We start from the raw sequence: 21,093 nt of genomic DNA on the forward strand, positions 1-21,093 counted from the left end.
TGTAACGGTACCGTCATTTAGACAGTAATCTGTAACTACCCGACACTGACCGAGGTATGTAACGGTACCGTCATTTAGACAGTAATCTGTAACTACCCGACACTGACCGAGGTATGTAACGGTACCGTCATTTAGACAGTAATCTGTAACTACCCGACACTGACCGAGGTATGTAACGGTACCGTCATTTAGACAGTAATCTGTAACTACCCGACACTGACCGAGGTATGTAACGGTACCGTCATTTAGACAGTAATCTGTAACTACCCGACACTGACCGAGGTATGTAACGGTACCGTCATTTAGACAGTAATCTGTAACTACCCGACACTGACCGAGGTATGTAACGGTACCGTCATTTAGACAGTAATCTGTAACTACCCGACACCGACCGAGGTATGTAACGGTACCGTCATTTAGACAGTAATCTACTGTAACTACCCGACACTGACCGAGGTATGTAACGGTACCGTCATTTAGACAGTAATCTGTAACTACCCGACACTGACCGAGGTATGTAACGGTACCGTCATTTAGACAGTAATCTGTAACTACCCGACACTGACCGAGGTATGTAACGGTACCGTCATTTAGACAGTAATCTGTAACTACCCGACACTGACCGAGGTATGTAACGGTACCGTCATTTAGACAGTAATCTGTAACTACCCGACACTGACCGAGGTATGTAAACGGTACCGTCATTTAGACAGTAATCTGTAACTACCCGACACTGACCGAGGTATGTAACGGTACCGTCATTTAGACAGTAATCTGTAACTACCCGACACTGACCGAGGTATGTAACGGTACCGTCATTTAGACAGTAATCTGTAACTACCCGACACTGACCGAGGTATGTAACGGTACCGTCATTTAGACAGTAATCTGTAACTACCCGACACTGACCGAGGTATGTAACGGTACCGTCATTTAGACAGTAATCTGTCTGTAACTACCCGACACTGACCGAGGTATGTAACGGTACCGTCATTTAGACAGTAATCTGTAACTACCCGACACTGACCGGGGTATGTAACGGTACCGTCATTTAGACAGTAATCTGTAACTACCAGACACTGACCGAGGTATGTAACGGTACCGTCATTTAGACAGTAATCTGTAACTACCCGACACTGACCGAGGTATGTAACGGTACCGTCATTTAGACAGTAATCTGTAACTACCCGACACTGACCGAGGTATGTAACGGTACCGTCATTTAGACAGTAATCTGTAACTACCCGACACTGACCGAGGTATGTAACGGTACCGTCATTTAGACAGTAATCTGTAACTACCCGACACTGACCGAGGTATGTAACGGTACCGTCATTTAGACAGTAATCTGTAACTACCCGACACTGACCGAGGTATGTAACGGTACCGTCATTTAGACAGTAATCTGTAACTACCCGACACTGACCGAGGTATGTAACGGTACCGTCATTTAGAGACAGTAATCTGTAACTACCCGACACTGACCGAGGTATGTAACGGTACCGTCATTTAGACAGTAATCTGTAACTACCCGACACTGACCGAGGTATGTAACGGTACCGTCATTTAGACAGTAATCTGTAACTACCCGACACTGACCGAGGTATGTAACGGTACCGTCATTTAGACAGTACTCTGTAACTACCCGACACTGACCGAGGTATGTAACGGTACCGTCATTTAGACAGTAATCTGTAACTACCCGACACTGACCGAGGTATGTAACGGTACCGTCATTTAGACAGTAATCTGTACTCTGTAACTACCCGACACTGACCGAGGTATGTAACGGTACCGTCATTTAGACAGTAATCTGTAACTACCCGACACTGACCGAGGTATGTAACGGTACCGTCATTTAGACAGTAATCTGTAACTACCCGACACTGACCGAGGTATGTAACGGTACCGTCATTTAGACAGTAATCTGTAACTACCCGACACTGACCGAGGTATGTAACGGTACCGTCATTTAGACAGTAATCTGTAACTACCCGACACTGACCGAGGTATGTAACGGTACCGTCATTTAGACAGTAATCTGTAACTACCCGACACTGACCGAGGTATGTAACGGTACCGTCATTTAGACAGTAATCTGTAACTACCCGACACTGACCGAGGTATGTAACGGTACCGTCATTTAGACAGTAATCTGTAACTACCCGACACTGACCGAGGTATGTAACGGTACCGTCATTTAGACAGTAATCTGTAACTACCCGACACTGACCGAGGTATGTAACGGTACCGTCATTTAGACAGTAATCTGTAACTACCCGACACTGACCGAGGTATGTAACGGTACCGTCATTTAGACAGTAATCTGTAACTACCCGACACTGACCGAGGTATGTAACGGTACCGTCATTTAGACAGTAATCTGTAACTACCCGACACTGACCGAGGTATGTAACGGTACCGTCATTTAGACAGTAATCTGTACTAACTACCCGACACTGACCGAGGTATGTAACGGTACCGTCATTTAGACAGTAATCTGTAACTACCCGACACTGACCGAGGTATGTAACGGTACCGTCATTTAGACAGTAATCTGTAACTACCCGACACTGACCGAGGTATGTAACGGTACCGTCATTTAGACAGTAATCTGTAACTACCCGACACCGACCGAGGTATGTAACGGTACCGTCATTTAGACAGTAATCTGTACTCTGTAACTACCCGACACTGACCGAGGTATGTAACGGTACCGTCATTTAGACAGTAATCTGTAACTACCCGACACTGACCGAGGTATGTAACGGTACCGTCATTTAGACAGTAATCTGTAACTACCCGACACTGACCGAGGTATGTAACGGTACCGTCATTTAGACAGTAATCTGTAACTACCCGACACTGACCGAGGTATGTAACGGTACCGTCATTTAGACAGTAATCTGTAACTACCCGACACTGACCGAGGTATGTAACGGTACCGTCATTTAGACAGTAATCTGTAACTACCCGACACTGACCGAGGTATGTAACGGTACCGTCATTTAGACAGTAATCTGTAACTACCCGACACTGACCGAGGTATGTAACGGTACCGTCATTTAGACAGTAATCTGTAACTACCCGACACTGACCGAGGTATGTAACGGTACCGTCATTTAGACAGTAATCTGTAACTACCCGACACTGACCGAGGTATGTAACGGTACCGTCATTTAGACAGTAATCTGTAACTACCCGACACTGACCGAGGTATGTAACGGTACCGTCATTTAGACAGTAATCTGTAACTACCCGACACTGACCGAGGTATGTAACGGTACCGTCATTTAGACAGTAATCTGTAACTACCCGACACCGACCGAGGTATGTAACGGTACCGTCATTTAGACAGTAATCTGTACTCTGTAACTACCCGACACTGACCGAGGTATGTAACGGTACCGTCATTTAGACAGTAATCTGTAACTACCCGACACTGACCGAGGTATGTAACGGTACCGTCATTTAGACAGTAATCTGTAACTACCCGACACTGACCGAGGTATGTAACGGTACCGTCATTTAGACAGTAATCTGTACCTACCCGACACTGACCGAGGTATGTAACGGTACCGTCATTTAGACAGTAATCTGTAACTACCCGACACTGACCGAGGTATGTAACGGTACCGTCATTTAGACAGTAATCTGTAACTACCCGACACTGACCGAGGTATGTAACGGTACCGTCATTTAGACAGTAATCTGTAACTACCCGACACTGACCGAGGTATGTAACGGTACCGTCATTTAGACAGTACTCTGTAACTACCCGACACTGACCGAGGTATGTAACGGTACCGTCATTTAGACAGTAATCTGTAACTACCCGACACTGACCGAGGTATGTAACGGTACCGTCATTTAGACAGTAATCTGTAACTACCCGACACCGACCGAGGTATGTAACGGTACCGTCATTTAGACAGTAATCTGTACTCTGTAACTACCCGACACTGACCGAGGTATGTAACGGTACCGTCATTTAGACAGTAATCTGTAACTACCCGACACTGACCGAGGTATGTAACGGTACCGTCATTTAGACAGTAATCTGTACTCTGTAACTACCCGACACCGACCGAGGTATGTAACGGTACCGTCATTTAGACAGTAATCTGTAACTACCCGACACCGACCGAGGTATGTAACGGTACCGTCATTTAGACAGTAATCTGTAACTACCCGACACTGACCGAGGTATGTAACGGTACCGTCATTTAGACAGTAATCTGTAACTACCCGACACTGACCGAGGTATGTAACGGTACCGTCATTTAGACAGTAATCTGTAACTACCCGACACTGACCGAGGTATGTAACGGTACCGTCATTTAGACAGTAATCTGTAACTACCCGACACTGACCGAGGTATGTAACGGTACCGTCATTTAGACAGTAATCTGTAACTACCCGACACTGACCGAGGTATGTAACGGTACCGTCATTTAGACAGTAATCTGTAACTACCCGACACTGACCGAGGTATGTAACGGTACCGTCATTTAGACAGTAATCTGTAACTACCCGACACTGACCGAGGTATGTAACGGTACCGTCATTTAGACAGTAATCTGTAACTACCCGACACTGACCGAGGTATGTAACGGTACCGTCATTTAGACAGTAATCTGTAACTACCCGACACTGACCGAGGTATGTAACGGTACCGTCATTTAGACAGTAATCTGTAACTACCCGACACTGACCGAGGTATGTAACGGTACCGTCATTTAGACAGTAATCTGTAACTACCCGACACTGACCGAGGTATGTAACGGTACCGTCATTTAGACAGTAATCTGTAACTACCCGACACTGACCGAGGTATGTAACGGTACCGTCATTTAGACAGTAATCTGTAACTACCCGACACTGACCGAGGTATGTAACGGTACCGTCATTTAGACAGTAATCTGTAACTACCCGACACTGACCGAGGTATGTAACGGTACCGTCATTTAGACAGTAATCTGTAACTACCCGACACTGACCGAGGTATGTAACGGTACCGTCATTTAGACAGTAATCTGTAACTACCCGACACTGACCGAGGTATGTAACGGTACCGTCATTTAGACAGTAATCTGTAACTACCCGACACTGACCGAGGTATGTAACGGTACCGTCATTTAGACAGTAATCTGTAACTACCCGACACTGACCGAGGTATGTAACGGTACCGTCATTTAGACAGTAATCTGTAACTACCCGACACTGACCGAGGTATGTAACGGTACCGTCATTTAGACAGTAATCTGTAACTACCCGACACTGACCGAGGTATGTAACGGTACCGTCATTTAGACAGTAATCTGTAACTACCCGACACTGACCGAGGTATGTAACGGTACCGTCATTTAGACAGTAATCTGTAACTACCCGACACTGACCGAGGTATGTAACGGTACCGTCATTTAGACAGTAATCTGTAACTACCCGACACTGACCGAGGTATGTAACGGTACCGTCATTTAGACAGTAATCTGTAACTACCCGACACTGACCGAGGTATGTAACGGTACCGTCATTTAGACAGTAATCTGTAACTACCCGACACTGACCGAGGTATGTAACGGTACCGTCATTTAGACAGTAATCTGTAACTACCCGACACCGACCGAGGTATGTAACGGTACCGTCATTTAGACAGTAATCTGTACTCTGTAACTACCCGACACCGACCGAGGTATGTAACGGTACCGTCATTTAGACAGTAATCTGTAACTACCCGACACTGACCGAGGTATGTAACGGTACCGTCATTTAGACAGTAATCTGTAACTACCCGACACTGACCGAGGTATGTAACGGTACCGTCATTTAGACAGTAATCTGTAACTACCCGACACTGACCGAGGTATGTAACGGTACCGTCATTTAGACAGTAATCTGTAACTACCCGACACTGACCGAGGTATGTAACGGTACCGTCATTTAGACAGTAATCTGTAACTACCCGACACTGACCGAGGTATGTAACGGTACCGTCATTTAGACAGTAATCTGTAACTACCCGACACTGACCGAGGTATGTAACGGTACCGTCATTTAGACAGTAATCTGTAACTACCCGACACTGACCGAGGTATGTAACGGTACCGTCATTTAGACAGTAATCTGTAACTACCCGACACTGACCGAGGTATGTAACGGTACCGTCATTTAGACAGTAATCTGTAACTACCCGACACTGACCGAGGTATGTAACGGTACCGTCATTTAGACAGTAATCTGTAACTACCCGACACTGACCGAGGTATGTAACGGTACCGTCATTTAGACAGTAATCTGTAACTACCCGACACTGACCGAGGTATGTAACGGTACCGTCATTTAGACAGTAATCTGTAACTACCCGACACTGACCGAGGTATGTAACGGTACCGTCATTTAGACAGTAATCTGTAACTACCCGACACTGACCGAGGTATGTAACGGTACCGTCATTTAGACAGTAATCTGTAACTACCCGACACTGACCGAGGTATGTAACGGTACCGTCATTTAGACAGTAATCTGTAACTACCCGCCACTGACCGAGGTATGTAACGGTACCGTCATTTAGACAGTAATCTGTACTCTGTAACTACCCGACACTGACCGAGGTATGTAACGGTACCGTCATTTAGACAGTAATCTGTAACTACCCGACACTGACCGAGGTATGTAACGGTACCGTCATTTAGACAGTAATCTGTACTCTGTAACTACCCGACACTGACCGAGGTATGTAACGGTACCGTCATTTAGACAGTAATCTGTAACTACCCGACACTGACCGAGGTATGTAACGGTACCGTCATTTAGACAGTAATCTGTAACTACCCGACACTGACCGAGGTATGTAACGGTACCGTCATTTAGACAGTAATCTGTAACTACCCGACACTGACCGAGGTATGTAACGGTACCGTCATTTAGACAGTAATCTGTAACTACCCGACACTGACCGAGGTATGTAACGGTACCGTCATTTAGACAGTAATCTGTAACTACCCGACACTGACCGAGGTATGTAACGGTACCGTCATTTAGACAGTAATCTGTAACTACCCGACACTGACCGAGGTATGTAACGGTACCGTCATTTAGACAGTAATCTGTAACTACCCGACACCGACCGAGGTATGTAACGGTACCGTCATTTAGACAGTAATCTGTAACTACCCGACACTGACCGAGGTATGTAACGGTACCGTCATTTAGACAGTAATCTGTAACTACCCGACACTGACCGAGGTATGTAACGGTACCGTCATTTAGACAGTAATCTGTAACTACCCGACACTGACCGAGGTATGTAACGGTACCGTCATTTAGACAGTAATCTGTACTCTGTAACTACCCGACACTGACCGAGGTATGTAACGGTACCGTCATTTAGACAGTACTCTGTAACTACCCGACACTGACCGAGGTATGTAACGGTACCGTCATTTAGACAGTAATCTGTAACTACCCGACACTGACCGAGGTATGTAACGGTACCGTCATTTAGACAGTAATCTGTAACTACCCGACACTGACCGAGGTATGTAACGGTACCGTCATTTAGACAGTAATCTGTAACTACCCGACACTGACCGAGGTATGTAACGGTACCGTCATTTAGACAGTAATCTGTAACTACCCGACACTGACCGAGGTATGTAACGGTACCGTCATTTAGACAGTAATCTGTAACTACCCGACACTGACCGAGGTATGTAACGGTACCGTCATTTAGACAGTAATCTGTAACTACCCGACACTGACCGAGGTATGTAACGGTACCGTCATTTAGACAGTAATCTGTAACTACCCGACACTGACCGAGGTATGTAACGGTACCGTCATTTAGACAGTAATCTGTAACTACCCGACACTGACCGAGGTATGTAACGGTACCGTCATTTAGACAGTAATCTGTAACTACCCGACACTGACCGAGGTATGTAACGGTACCGTCATTTAGACAGTAATCTGTACTTAACTACCCGACACTGACCGAGGTATGTAACGGTACCGTCATTTAGACAGTAATCTGTAACTACCCGACACTGACCGAGGTATGTAACGGTACCGTCATTTAGACAGTAATCTGTAACTACCCGACACTGACCGAGGTATGTAACGGTACCGTCATTTAGACAGTAATCTGTAACTACCCGACACTGACCGAGGTATGTAACGGTACCGTCATTTAGACAGTAATCTGTAACTACCCGACACTGACCGAGGTATGTAACGGTACCGTCATTTAGACAGTAATCTGTACTCTGTAACTACCCGACACTGACCGAGGTATGTAACGGTACCGTCATTTAGACAGTAATCTGTAACTACCCGACACTGACCGAGGTATGTAACGGTACCGTCATTTAGACAGTAATCTGTAATCTGTAACTACCCGACACTGACCGAGGTATGTAACGGTACCGTCATTTAGACAGTAATCTGTAACTACCCGACACTGACCGAGGTATGTAACGGTACCGTCATTTAGACAGTAATCTGTACTCTTAACCCGACACTGACCGAGGTATGTAACGGTACCGTCATTTAGACAGTAATCTGTACTCTGTAACTACCCGACACTGACCGAGGTATGTAACGGTACCGTCATTTAGACAGTAATCTGTACTCTGTAACTACCCGACACTGACCGAGGTATGTAACGGTACCGTCATTTAGACAGTAATCTGTAACTACCCGACACTGACCGAGGTATGTAACGGTACCGTCATTTAGACAGTAATCTGTACTCTGTAACTACCCGACACTGACCGAGGTATGTAACGGTACCGTCATTTAGACAGTAATCTGTACTCTGTAACTACCCGACACTGACCGAGGTATGTAACGGTACCGTCATTTAGACAGTTATCTGTAACTACCCGACACCGACCAAGGTTTTTCCATAGATTACGGCTCTGTCATTTTAGATAAATTTAATCTACATTTATATTCTGTAAACACCCCTCTTAGGGACACTGACCGAGGCTTCCCTTGGCTAGCAGTGTATGATTATCAGTCTATTATGAACTATTACGGTATTGGATATAAAGAATATCCCAGCAGGTACCATCCATCAAGTCACCTATTGACCGACAAGTTGTTCACACTGGCGGGACGAGGGCCTGAATAAAGAAGGAAAATAAAGGAGAATTTTTAACAAGTGGTAGAATCTATAAGACGTTTTGTGTTGCGAGCCATGGCGATACCATCGCTGGGATTATTAGCTTTTATTATCAGCTTTTTATCAGCGTGCGTATTACTTTCGGCTTTTATCACGAATTCCGTATACAAAATTGTCTGATAACGGTTAGGACTCGCCTTTTGTTGAAGGAGGGACTGATAATTGTGATGGACACACTATCGTCAGCGAAGCGTGTAACATGGGCGAGATCTATCGGCCAGCCGCTGTTGTGACCCTGTCGCCTCGTCAGACCTTAGACCATTGGCTACCCCGTGCAGATGTTGCCATGGACGGCTGACCCTAGCAGCCTCTCTCCGGGACTCCTTTAGGACCTAACGCGATTTGCCGGTGTGACAACGGTAGCCCTGCCGTACCGACTGCCCCCCTTATTCTTGTGTTTGTTTACACAGCCATGACTCACGGCGACCCCATCTGTGTAATTTAAATCTGTATTGTATAGATAGAGTCCCCCTCTCCGGGACATATGCTTCTACAACACGTGGAAACTCCCTTCGCGGACAGCTAAGAATAGTAACACAACACAATGTGACCATTGATTTATACTTTGAATAAGTTTTATGTCTTTAACAGCCGAGGGAAAATTGCTACGACTTGCAAAGTTGTGTTGTGAAAGTAGCTCTGCATAGGCACACGTGAGAGTTGCTGTGAGCTGTATCAACCTATCACACTTACATTCCTTGTAAATACCAATCGGACGGCTCAGGGAACGCAGGGATCAAATCATGGAGGAAATGTCGACCTCGTTGGCAGTGTTATTTACAGAGTAAATCTCTAGAGTGTTTGTGTTATGGTAAGACAGAATGTGCTAGGGTCCACACAAATCGCTGACTACTGGACAACGGAGAGTATTCCCAATCGGATGGAGGTAAGGCCATTCTCAAAGTAGTATATATACAATAGCCACGGTTTTGTTAGTGTTTAGTATACAGCATCTCCTTAAGTTGATAGAAATATCATGTCATGTTTCTGGTAGAATCACATCGACAATATTTACAAAGGAATATTGGAACCTCAGTAAAAATATGTCACTGGGCCATCAGTGTCGATACACAGGATATCGAGATTATGACACGAATACAAAGGGAAAGATTACGGAAATAAATCGGGAGTTTTATAGAAAGTTTCGGACCAGCGCTTCAGCTGAACCTCATAGACTTGGCTATCTACGGCTGGTCAAACTAGCATTGTTATGGTAAGGACTTGGCAATGAGTATATAACGCTATCGAAACACTTTGTCTAAATTATATCAACAACGTGGAGAGAAAAAAGAGTTTAACTTCCTACGTTCCTGATTTGCATGAAGTATTTTGACTAAAACATTTGTTATGGGAGCGAGGATCTCATGACACGCAGCTGTTGTAGGAATCCGGCGATGCAGGTCAGTATTACTGACACCTCGCGGGTTAAGCCATTGAAACATTTTATGAATGAACATTTCAAATTCTGTATGTGTTTGTACACAACACCTAGCAAACTAGCGTTTGTTGTTCGAGGGTCATGTGACTTCCAACTCATTGTACTGGTGTAGAATAAGGAAACCGCTATAGAGGCCAGGTAAATATATCGCCGTTGATGTAGTCGTCGGGTATGAAATTGTTTCTCTTATAATTATATCACTGGGTTTTACGAAAGACGTCTGTGTGGTTGTTGGGCACGTTCTGCGGTGATTCTGGTAGTGGTAATAGCGGGGATATATTCCAATAGTTACCATGCGTTAAGTTGACCTGAAGCAGAGACCTATATACTATTTAGTATATAGGTCTCTGCCTGAAGTGAACTCGAATGAATATTTTCATTTGTAGGGACACGTATATAGTATATAATGAAAAGCATTGTTTAAGCATGTTTACATCTTGTGTAGCTGTAAACTGTATTATTTTTACAACAAACGCGAAACAAGTTAAATTAACTTATATTTATCACGCTTGTTTTCTGGAATGGAAGCGCAAGGGGTCTTGCATGTATTTACGATGGGTGGAAACCGGAGTACAGGGGGGAAAGCACACCCGGTCAGGCAGGTGACCTCATACCTTTTCAGGTCCAATTGAGGGAATCGAACCTCGGCCGTCTAGTATAGATGAAAGGCAACTTGTGTTACCACTGTGTCACTCGACGTCTTGATGGGGTTTAGTGGGTCCGTATGCATTTTAAACAATATACATTATATACAGATGAAATTGCAAACAAAACTGTGAACTGTAACATGTAGGTCAGGTAAAATTAAGTGTATTTCCTCTCTCCATATTTAACAAAAGAAAAAAAGAATAAAAAAAATTGCTGGACATTGATGGCAGTTATGCAATTAATGGTTAAAATCTCTGTTAAAGAGGTCTATTTCTACCACAGGGATGAAATAGATGTAGTCGAACTCCGAAATTGTCCAGTAGTTGACTTGTTGGTCTGCTAGTTTAAATGGGTTGATGTTGTAACTGAGGATGGACAGGTCGCTGTCTTCTGTCCATTCCTAAATATCCTACTCATTGTCTTAAAAGATACGGGCATGTGCTGTTTTATGTAATCTCGGAAGAGTAAATACTGTACTGACAGGAAATTTGTTGTAATATATTTCTAAACCATTATAGTGCTTTACACAAATATTTAAGAGCACGTGATGGATTAATTACCGTGTAATTACGGGGATTTCGCTAATGTCACTAACACACGAAGTCATGTAACGAGCTCCATGATTGATGATATTAATAAACGTCAAAGTGATAATTCCACCACAAATTCACGACCGTGTTGTCACCGAGCAGTCTCCGCCAACATTATAACATATACAGGAGCTATTAAGCATTGTCCATATACCTGGGCATACCTGTAACAACCTCATTATCTATATCTTACGACTGTATATCTAAAAGGTAAAGACTGTGCGCGTGTATGTACGTATATAATGTGTATTGTGTTTGTTGTACGCAGCGCCATCTGTCGACAACAGCAGGTACCAATAATTCATAACACTCCATTAAACCGCCGATTTGATCCAATCTCCGCGAGTCTGCAGCGGTAGCTCTGTGTGCACATTTTCCAATCTGTTTTAACTTTTTTATTTTCCGGGAAGTGATTTGTCTTCGTGTAAAATACACCAACCGGAACCTGCAATATTCAGTAGTGATAGATCACAGTGACCTACTTCTCAAACTTCCAACGACTGCACACACCGTAAATACGTATCGCCGAGATCATAAGTACAAACTACCGGCTGTCATGGTGACCAGGAAAATAAACGTTGCAATCTATGCACATCAGACGAATGGTTTTGGATGTGATTTTTGGTAAGATAATTTCTACATGTAGTGTGTATCTGTCAAAAAGAATCAACCACTCTTATATGTGTTTAACCATAGGGGCCATTGAGTTGTATATTGTCAGTATCGCCACAAGAAAGTGTAATTGTCGATATCTGCATTAGACATGGCCGCTATAGACAGTATCGGCCCCGAGCACTATTTGTCAGGGACGGACATGGACAGTGTATATGTCAGTATCCGGCCCTGGACAGTGTTTATGTCAGTATCCGGCCCTGGGCAGTGTATATATGTCAATATCCGGCCCTGGACAGTGTATATGTCAGTATCCGGCCCTGGACAGTGTATATGTCAGTATCCGGCCCTGGACAGTGTATATGTCAGTATCCGGCCCTGGACAGTGTATATGTCAGTAACCGGCCCTGGGCAGTGTATATATATCAGTATCGGCCCTGTAAAGTGTATTTATGTCAATATCCGGCCCTGAACAGTGTATATGTCAGTAACCGGCCCTGGGCAGTATATATATATCAGTATCGGCCCTGGACAGTGTATAATATGTCAATATCAGACCAGAACAATACATTGATGAGGCTCCATGTTTAGTACCGGCTACAGACCTCGTCTTCACTGACACATGTTCACTTCATTATATCTTGTTCGCTGCATCTTAAATGACGCTTGAGAGCAAATACATTCATTTTGTTGAATTTTGACTGCTATCATTTTTCTGATAAGACATTAACGACTGTAGATGATATGAATCGCGTACACGGTGTATGATATGAAAATAAACAATGCGGTATATGTGATGATATAACCCCCCACCCCCCCCACACACTGTACACTATCTCCTCGCCTGTCAGTACCATTAGTCATCAGTTGATTTAGGTGCAATGGCAGACCCAGTAAAGCGCCATGGATTTCACTTAATAGATAAAATGTTCGTAAGATTCATACATAGGAAGTTTACCCTATATTCCAACATAACGAGACGGGACAGGGTTTTACCACTCCGCGTTTGTCATCATCAAGACCGAAGATTAGAGTATCTACCGAAGATTCTGTTGAGTATAGTCAACCGACTGATTGCCATTTAACCGGAAATGGTGTCGATGCATGCATAGCGGAGCTCTTCATACCGGAAGTGTATGTCGTCCCTAACGACAAGTGGGATCGCAATGACGCTGTTATCGATCGGTGTATATTTAGAAAATTGAATGCAACATGGACACTTGCGTAATGACCGAATTCTTATAATAAGCCACGTGCAAATCAAAGCAGGTGGCAGAAATGTCTCTCTGAGCCGTCCAGTTTATCAGATCTTCGATTTAAAATAATAATCGACACTGACATCCTCACGACCCTACATGGGTGTGTTTCCTATTCTTCCAGTTATTCTGTTAATTTGAGATCGAGGCCATCGCTATTGATCAGCTGCCCGATTGCACACGTGGGACTCTTTCTTCTCTCTTTGAGGTGCCTCAGTCGTCACCTTTTAACTGTTGCAGGGTCATGATAGTATGAACAAACAAAAAATAAACATCACGTCAAATTCTTAACTGATTATCTTGAAATTATCCAGATTGCAGGCAAACTGTCGATTTATAACACATGTATACCGGTATCTGAGAGTACCGGTTACTTGTGATGAGTGAAGTTGAAATGCAGACAGACAATGTCCATCGTACGCCAGTTTAAAACATGATAGAACTGCTGTATTACTGAATAGCTTTTACCATGTAACATGTTATTGGTTTATAAAACGGTTTATAAAACGGTTTCCCTATATACTACAGTGAATGTTTGTTGAGCACATTGAGTGGTTTATATTATGTGTGTATAGTGAGATGTTGGACTGGCCCCACTTCATATTAGAGAGGAATCGAAGCCCGAGTTAGAGACCCCTATCTCGCGGTGAACATCTTCAGTAAAATACCGCTGCTATGAAACGTTCCAAATTAGATAATTTGTAATTCAGCGCTGTTCTGTTCAGTAGTGTTGACTGGAGATGTGCACGCTGATATCAGACATATATGAAATATTTGGGCGTACAAATTTTACATGTTCGTACCGGACTACATAACTTTGTTATGTAGTATAATATACAGCATGGATCGTCAGAACTCTCTGGAGTTAAAAAACTGCTTCCCTCAACAGGTAATCCAAGGCATTTAGTCCATATCGAAGCGACAAAATATAGCGTAAATGAAGAACTGGTATCACAGATTTAGAAGAATAGTGAATACTAGGCGCACACGTGGATGTTGAGGGGTTATATAATTGTTCATGTATATTCGACATATGAATTAATTAGGAAATGTACTTGGTGGATCTCGTATACATTAAGATAAGGATAATGAAATCTACCCCCCCCCCCCCCTCCCTGTTGGGGTGAGACAGAGGGATCTCTACCCGAGGGGGTATTGTTAAGTTGCCAAATATGATGCTTGTCGAGGGTTGGGACCCCCTGTATCTCCCAAAGGGGTGGGTGGTTAGTTTTCTCTTACCCTGTTTACCATCTTATATCTAATATTGACATCAATGCAAGTTAAAAGAGAGTTTAGGTAACCTTACAGTGTATGTACGTACGCATACACGGTGACGTCATTCGGTACGTCATAAAATGTGGTGTGTATGTACATTGTATATGTAGGTATGCTGCAAGTATCAGATTCTCGATATGTTGTTACCAAACCACTTTGTGCATGAAAATGCAGATGCTCAAAACCAAAATTTACAGAAGAATTCTTTGGGGAAAGCCGTAATTCTTACTTGTAATCACTACCCCACTAGTTGTTATAACGTTCAGCAGATGCGAGACCGCATAAATCGATGACGTCATACACTCGAAAACTTAGGGATTATCTTTCTACACGTATATGTGAGGTTGTTGAACACTATTGTTGATGCGACGTGATTGAATTGTTAACGTGACATCGTTGTATTGTCATGACGTCCAACCATGGTTGTGAACATACAAAGAGGACTTGTAGTTGGCCTCAACCCTAGGGTGAGGTAAGAAAATGTCGCACCGGTGAAATTGTGGATATCCCTGAATAAAGGAGGGGGGGGGGGGGGGGGGGGGCAGTAGATCAAACAGTATTAGCGTCTGTCTAGAGTTCGAAGGTCCCGGGTTCGAGTCCCGGTCTGGACGTTGCATTTTCCTCTCCTGTTACATTGACCTGTCCTGATTTATTGATGCAATCGTAGACGTGATGTCGATGTATTGTCGACATGTTATCGTTGTATTGTTGCCATGACGTGATTGTGTTGTTGTTGCGGCATCATGCAATTGTCGAGAACTTGCCAAAAGCACATGTAGCTTTTCTCAACCCTAGGGTGACATAGGAAAATCTCATTCGCTAAAATTGTGTATATCCCAGTCTTAGAAAAGAGAATAAAAAAGTACATCGGCCCATGAGATATCGACTTATAACATTTCTAGTAACTTGGGGATCACTCTGTAAGGTATGTGAGAAAACCCTGTATAAACACACATGTATCCATTGTCCTTTCTTACACAACATTTTGCCCATTTTTGGCATTTACGAATGTGAGACAACCAAGATTACTGCCTGGCCGTTTTCGTCCAGTTTTTCTTTTGTGCGCAGTTCGTGTAACGTTAATTGTGCTATCACACACACTCTATTATATGTCATAACAAACATCGTAGCATTTTTGAAGAGAAACATTTCATAACTCTTCCATGTACATATATATTGATCTATAAAGACAGTGTCCGTTTTGTCGAGACAAATTGCAATATTTCTGCTTGTCACCGTGTACATTATAAGCGACATGTTGTCATTAGATCGTGTAGATTGTTATTGATTTAAACATATTTCATTGCCTTTTTAGCATCGGGGTTAGGCACAAGTTGTACAACTTATACTTGTGGAGAAGATGTGCATTGCTGGCCGTCATAGAACCTGTTGGTTTACAATATTATTGATTATTGAACGCTATTGGGGTTATGAGTTCTCAGCTTATCTCGCGTAAAACGAAACAATCTGCATGACGTACTCTCATTTCTGTTATACATGTAGGTGTCATATTTTTTTTTATTCCTGTACGGAGGTTATGCATGTATATAACAGTGATTAGATATAGACGGTTATTTGGCAGTTATTATTTTGTTTCACACGGGTTTGAAGATGTTTTTCGTGTAATGAACACCTCATGATATAATATGTATTTTATCTTTTCAGATTGTTGGCGGACGGTTAATGATGGAGCGTCTTGACCGGAACGAAAGGGATAGCGATTCTGAGCGTGACAGTTTGACCGGAACTTCTACAAGATGGTGGGCGGTATGGAGGAAGGGGACAGGAATAGTATAGAGACTACGCCGATGTTAAAACATCGCGCCAAGTCGAGTCTCCAGAAAGTCCTCAACCGATACAAGTTCGACAACGACGACTTGGAGATACTCTACAAACGTTACGTATTTAAGCTTCAACAGTCCGCCATAGGATATATGCTGGGGGTTCTGATATTGTTAACGGCGACCCTCTCGGTCCTAACCTTTGTGTATATGTCCAGTCTGAAGTGTGCGAGGAATCTACCTGGCAATCCAGTGTGTGATATTTATAGCTATATTTATATTCCTCCATACAAGGTTGATGAAAGAATCCTATTTTAAGATCGTCTGCTATTTATTGTTGATATTCCTATTGTGTTTTGCTGTGATGTCATTTCCGCTACAGTTGGACCCGGATATTCCCGGTCGTGAGCGCCCTCTGTTGGGACCTATGGATGGTGTATGGGAGGTAATGTTTGTTGTGTTCATGATATATTCTCTGATGCCGCTGATGACGTATGTCGCTATCATAAGTGGGATTATACTTCCGGTGTGTCACATTGCCGTTTCCGCCTTTATCGCCAACAACTTTCCGGATTTTCTATGGAGACAGGTAAGTCGATTTTGTTTTCAATACAGATTTACATTTCAAAAAAAAAAAAAAATTATCTCGGAATATTGAAGATTTTTGTAAAGCATGAACTTATTTAGAAAAAAAATCTTCGCACTTAAAATATTTTATGATATACATGTTTATGGAAGTACATTTAGTCAGTATGGAAAACTAAAAAGTAATTGTTACAAGGTGTGTTCGAGTTTGATAGTGTCGTCTATGTGCAGTATGCACTGGTCAGGTTGTTCAGGTCCGGTTGTACTGGTCCGGTTGTTCTGGTCCGGTTGTTCAGGTCCGGTTGTACTGGTCCGGTTGTACTGGTCCGGTTGTTCTGGTCCGGTTGTACTGGTCCGGTTGTTCAGGTCCGGTTGTTCTGGTCCGGTTGTTCTGGTCCGGTTGTTAAGGTCCGGTTGTTCAGGTCCGGTTGTTCTGGTCCGGTTGTTCAGGTCCGGTTGTTCTGGTCCGGTTGTTCTGGTCCGGTTGTACTGGTCCGGTTGTTCTGGTCCGGTTGTTTAGTAAAAACGAAACCGTAATTCTATCTCAAAATCGATAAAACAAGGCTATAATGTGAACACAATATGTTTTTAACTTACATGGAGACCCTTGGAAAACAGTACAATGAGAATAAGACCAGGTGTTTGGGAGGAGAAAGCGTCTTCTACTTCATCGACAGCCACCCGTCATATAAGTCAGATCCATGTACTGCCTCTGTGATACATTCCCCGTTTATATTTACTATGTACATTGTACATTTGAAATAGCATTTGTTTTACTGTATATTGACAATTCACAGCCAACAATGTAATTCATAGGTAAGATATATACGCTAAAATATTGCGGTGGAAAACAATCTGATGTCGAAGTTTCAAACTGATTTTTTTTTTGAAAAAGAATGATATAAATCAGACTTGATCAATATTGATTGACGGTTGTTAAGACATAATGGAATTGTTGTCCATGGAAACGATGGCGTTACTGGGACCGATAGATGTAACTATACACGGGTTTACGAATAAACTATCGGGTTGTTGTAAATTACATTGTGATGTGGCCGTGCCATGCAGGACACACATCAAAATACTCAATGTAATTAGCGACTTCATGTTAAACCAACATAACGTCATTTATTGCTTCTATAGTCAGAATCCATTCACCTCATTATGTGTTCTATATGAATTAAATGGCGCGATCAAAATCACGTTTGGAAGAACACTTTTGCAAACCACACAGATGCATTTTCGGGAATCATTTCTAACATGCTACATATTTTTTTTTATTCTTTTCACTAAAAAATATTTACGTAAGCGGGGATGTTTTATACCCTTATACACGATAACGGTGAAGTTTCCATTACGGAACGGAAAACCTGATTCAGGATTTGGCATCCACACAAAGAGAAATGTATATAAATACGCATGAACTCTCTAACCTTTGTGGTATTAACGACTGGAGTTTGTCTGGTAGACTTTTATTTTATTTCCCTCCGTGACCCCGTGTTTCTGCAGCTCATCTCGCCATCTTGCTCTGTCTGCATATATAGACAATAGCCACCTAGACATTGAATATATCATAATCTGTAGTATTTGTAGGACGTCTAAAGAGAAACAAATTCAATTTTTTGTTGACCTTTAAATGTCTAATTCTCTGTGTACTTAGTGTTCGGAAATCGATACATTTTCAACAAAATATAAATAAGTATGGTAATTATTGTTGTACCGGAAACTGACCCGGGCGTGCGTTAATAACTTCCGGTGAAACTGTAACAGTGATGTTTTGGGGCGTTGAGAAGCAATGTTAATGCACTGTCAGATACCGAATCCATTAGACTAGTGATAGTATTCGGTTATTCTTTGTTGTTTCATTGCATTGTCAGCAGTAATCTTATCTTGAATGGTAATTATATAAAACCTGACGGATCGAAGGCCAGATGACCTATGGCGGATTTGGAATAGGCTGGGGTCGGGGATGGTGTGGGTTTTAGACACCTGTATGGTAACGATGATAACAATAATACTGATAATTTGGAGTTTTATATACCGCATCAATATAGTCGTCATAAAGCTGTCCACAAATTACTATCCGTAGTTATTGGGCCTTTAATAATCAGCCAATGTCAGTCTCCGCATACAGCTGCCGGAGCTGCCGTTTCGGCGCGAACATTTTTCAAACGACATTTCTTGTACTGCCCTACTTAGTACTCATTTACTGTTGTGTCGACTGGAACACAACGGAGTACAGTATCTTGTTCAAGCTCGAGGAAACAACACAACACTTGTGCCGGGACTTCAGTAACATAGCCTTAAGGTTGCGTCCTACGTATACCGCTACCGTGCCTCATTGTAATCGATGTGATTGTTTAATTTGGTTCTATCTTCTGTTCATTGAAATTTGAACTCGTTTATAGTAAGAACGAACAATTTGTTAAGTTATTGAACCAAATCGCACAGGTTAGTATTTAAATTTCTTCGCATTCCATTTCGCTAACCATTAATTGGGGCATTGTGTCTTTGCCTTTGTGCTTCACTTGTTTCGGCCGCAGATCAGACGCATTCGGTAGAATCATGCTCAATATTGTGCAAAAGTAATATTACTCCCAATGCTGTAGACACCGTAACATTGCTTTTAGATGGCCAATGCTCTAGACATTGTATTATTTCCTAGATACTTGTACATTGTTTCTCCTGGTTTAGGTCGTTCCCATTTCCATAGTCCGATTAAATGTATGGTTCAACTTTTCAAAAAATGTTTATCCAAAGTTAGTAGATAGATTTTAATCATTACGATCTGTTGGTTGACACGCGCAAAGTTGCTCTTTTGAAATCATCAACAATCATTCAGAATCCTAGGCCTGTATACCCATACAGTATTTCCATTCCATTAAAGGAGTTATAACGCCCCAAAATACGAATTCGGGATAATGAACAGTAGGTCGAGAAAATAAACAATAGATCAGGATAATGAACAATTGGTCGTGATGATGAATCGAAAACCAAACAGTTGTCTGCCATTTTACGCCAAGTGCATGTTTTATATACTGTTCAACATCTGGAGTCTGGAGTATTGAATACCGCTCAGTCACGTGATATACTTTGGGACTTCTCCTTTTTGATAGGAAAATGAAAAAAAAAAAAAAAGAAAAAAAGAAAAGCAAATGAAGTAGTTTTAATGAATTATGTTCTTTGTCCTCCTTGGAACCCTAGCAGAACGCGAAACTGACAGTCAGCTGTGATGTATACAGACGTATGTATCGTGAGATGACAAAGGCGGATGTGCATCTCACAGCTGTGGCGGAGGATGAAGAAGAAGATAGTGTACCTAGATCTATATCATTCATACTGACACACACAAACTTGTATCTGTACAGAACTTTGACACATCAGCTTCGTCACTTTTAACCCCCACCAGGGTGATGTTTCTAAACATTGCCATTATTTTCTAGGGACGTTCGAAAGAAACGCCGATTTGTTTGGGAATATTTCATACACTGTGTACGCTTTGCCATTAATTAACGGGCTGTACGGCACTGCTTTCACACATGGAAACCCACCTAGGAGATATATTGAATGGACTGTTTCACACATTTACAGAGAACCGTAACAACCCCCCCCCCCCCCCCCCCCCCCCTCCCCTCACACCCAAATCGGTAATGTGTTCACAATGTAGTGACGTGCGATTTTCCACAATAATGTCGCTTTTTGTCACGTGCGATCCACTTAG

At 42.7% G+C, this 21,093-nt stretch overlaps 1 protein-coding gene across 1 annotated transcript in view; it reads left to right on the forward strand.

Moving 5' to 3' along the window:
* Positions 1-9,466: 9,466 nt before the first annotated feature.
* The window catches only part of LOC117343252, a 63,010-nt gene continuing 51,383 nt past the window's right edge, over positions 9,467-21,093 (forward strand). The window contains 3 exon segments of the mRNA XM_033905595.1: positions 9,467-10,073; positions 16,672-17,009; positions 17,011-17,376. Coding sequence (XP_033761486.1) covers positions 16,764-17,009; positions 17,011-17,376 — 612 coding nt within the window. The 5' untranslated portion in view covers positions 9,467-10,073; positions 16,672-16,763.

Source organism: Pecten maximus, chromosome 15 (genome assembly GCF_902652985.1).
Source record: "Pecten maximus chromosome 15, xPecMax1.1, whole genome shotgun sequence".
Lineage (NCBI taxonomy): Eukaryota > Metazoa > Mollusca > Bivalvia > Pectinida > Pectinidae > Pecten > Pecten maximus.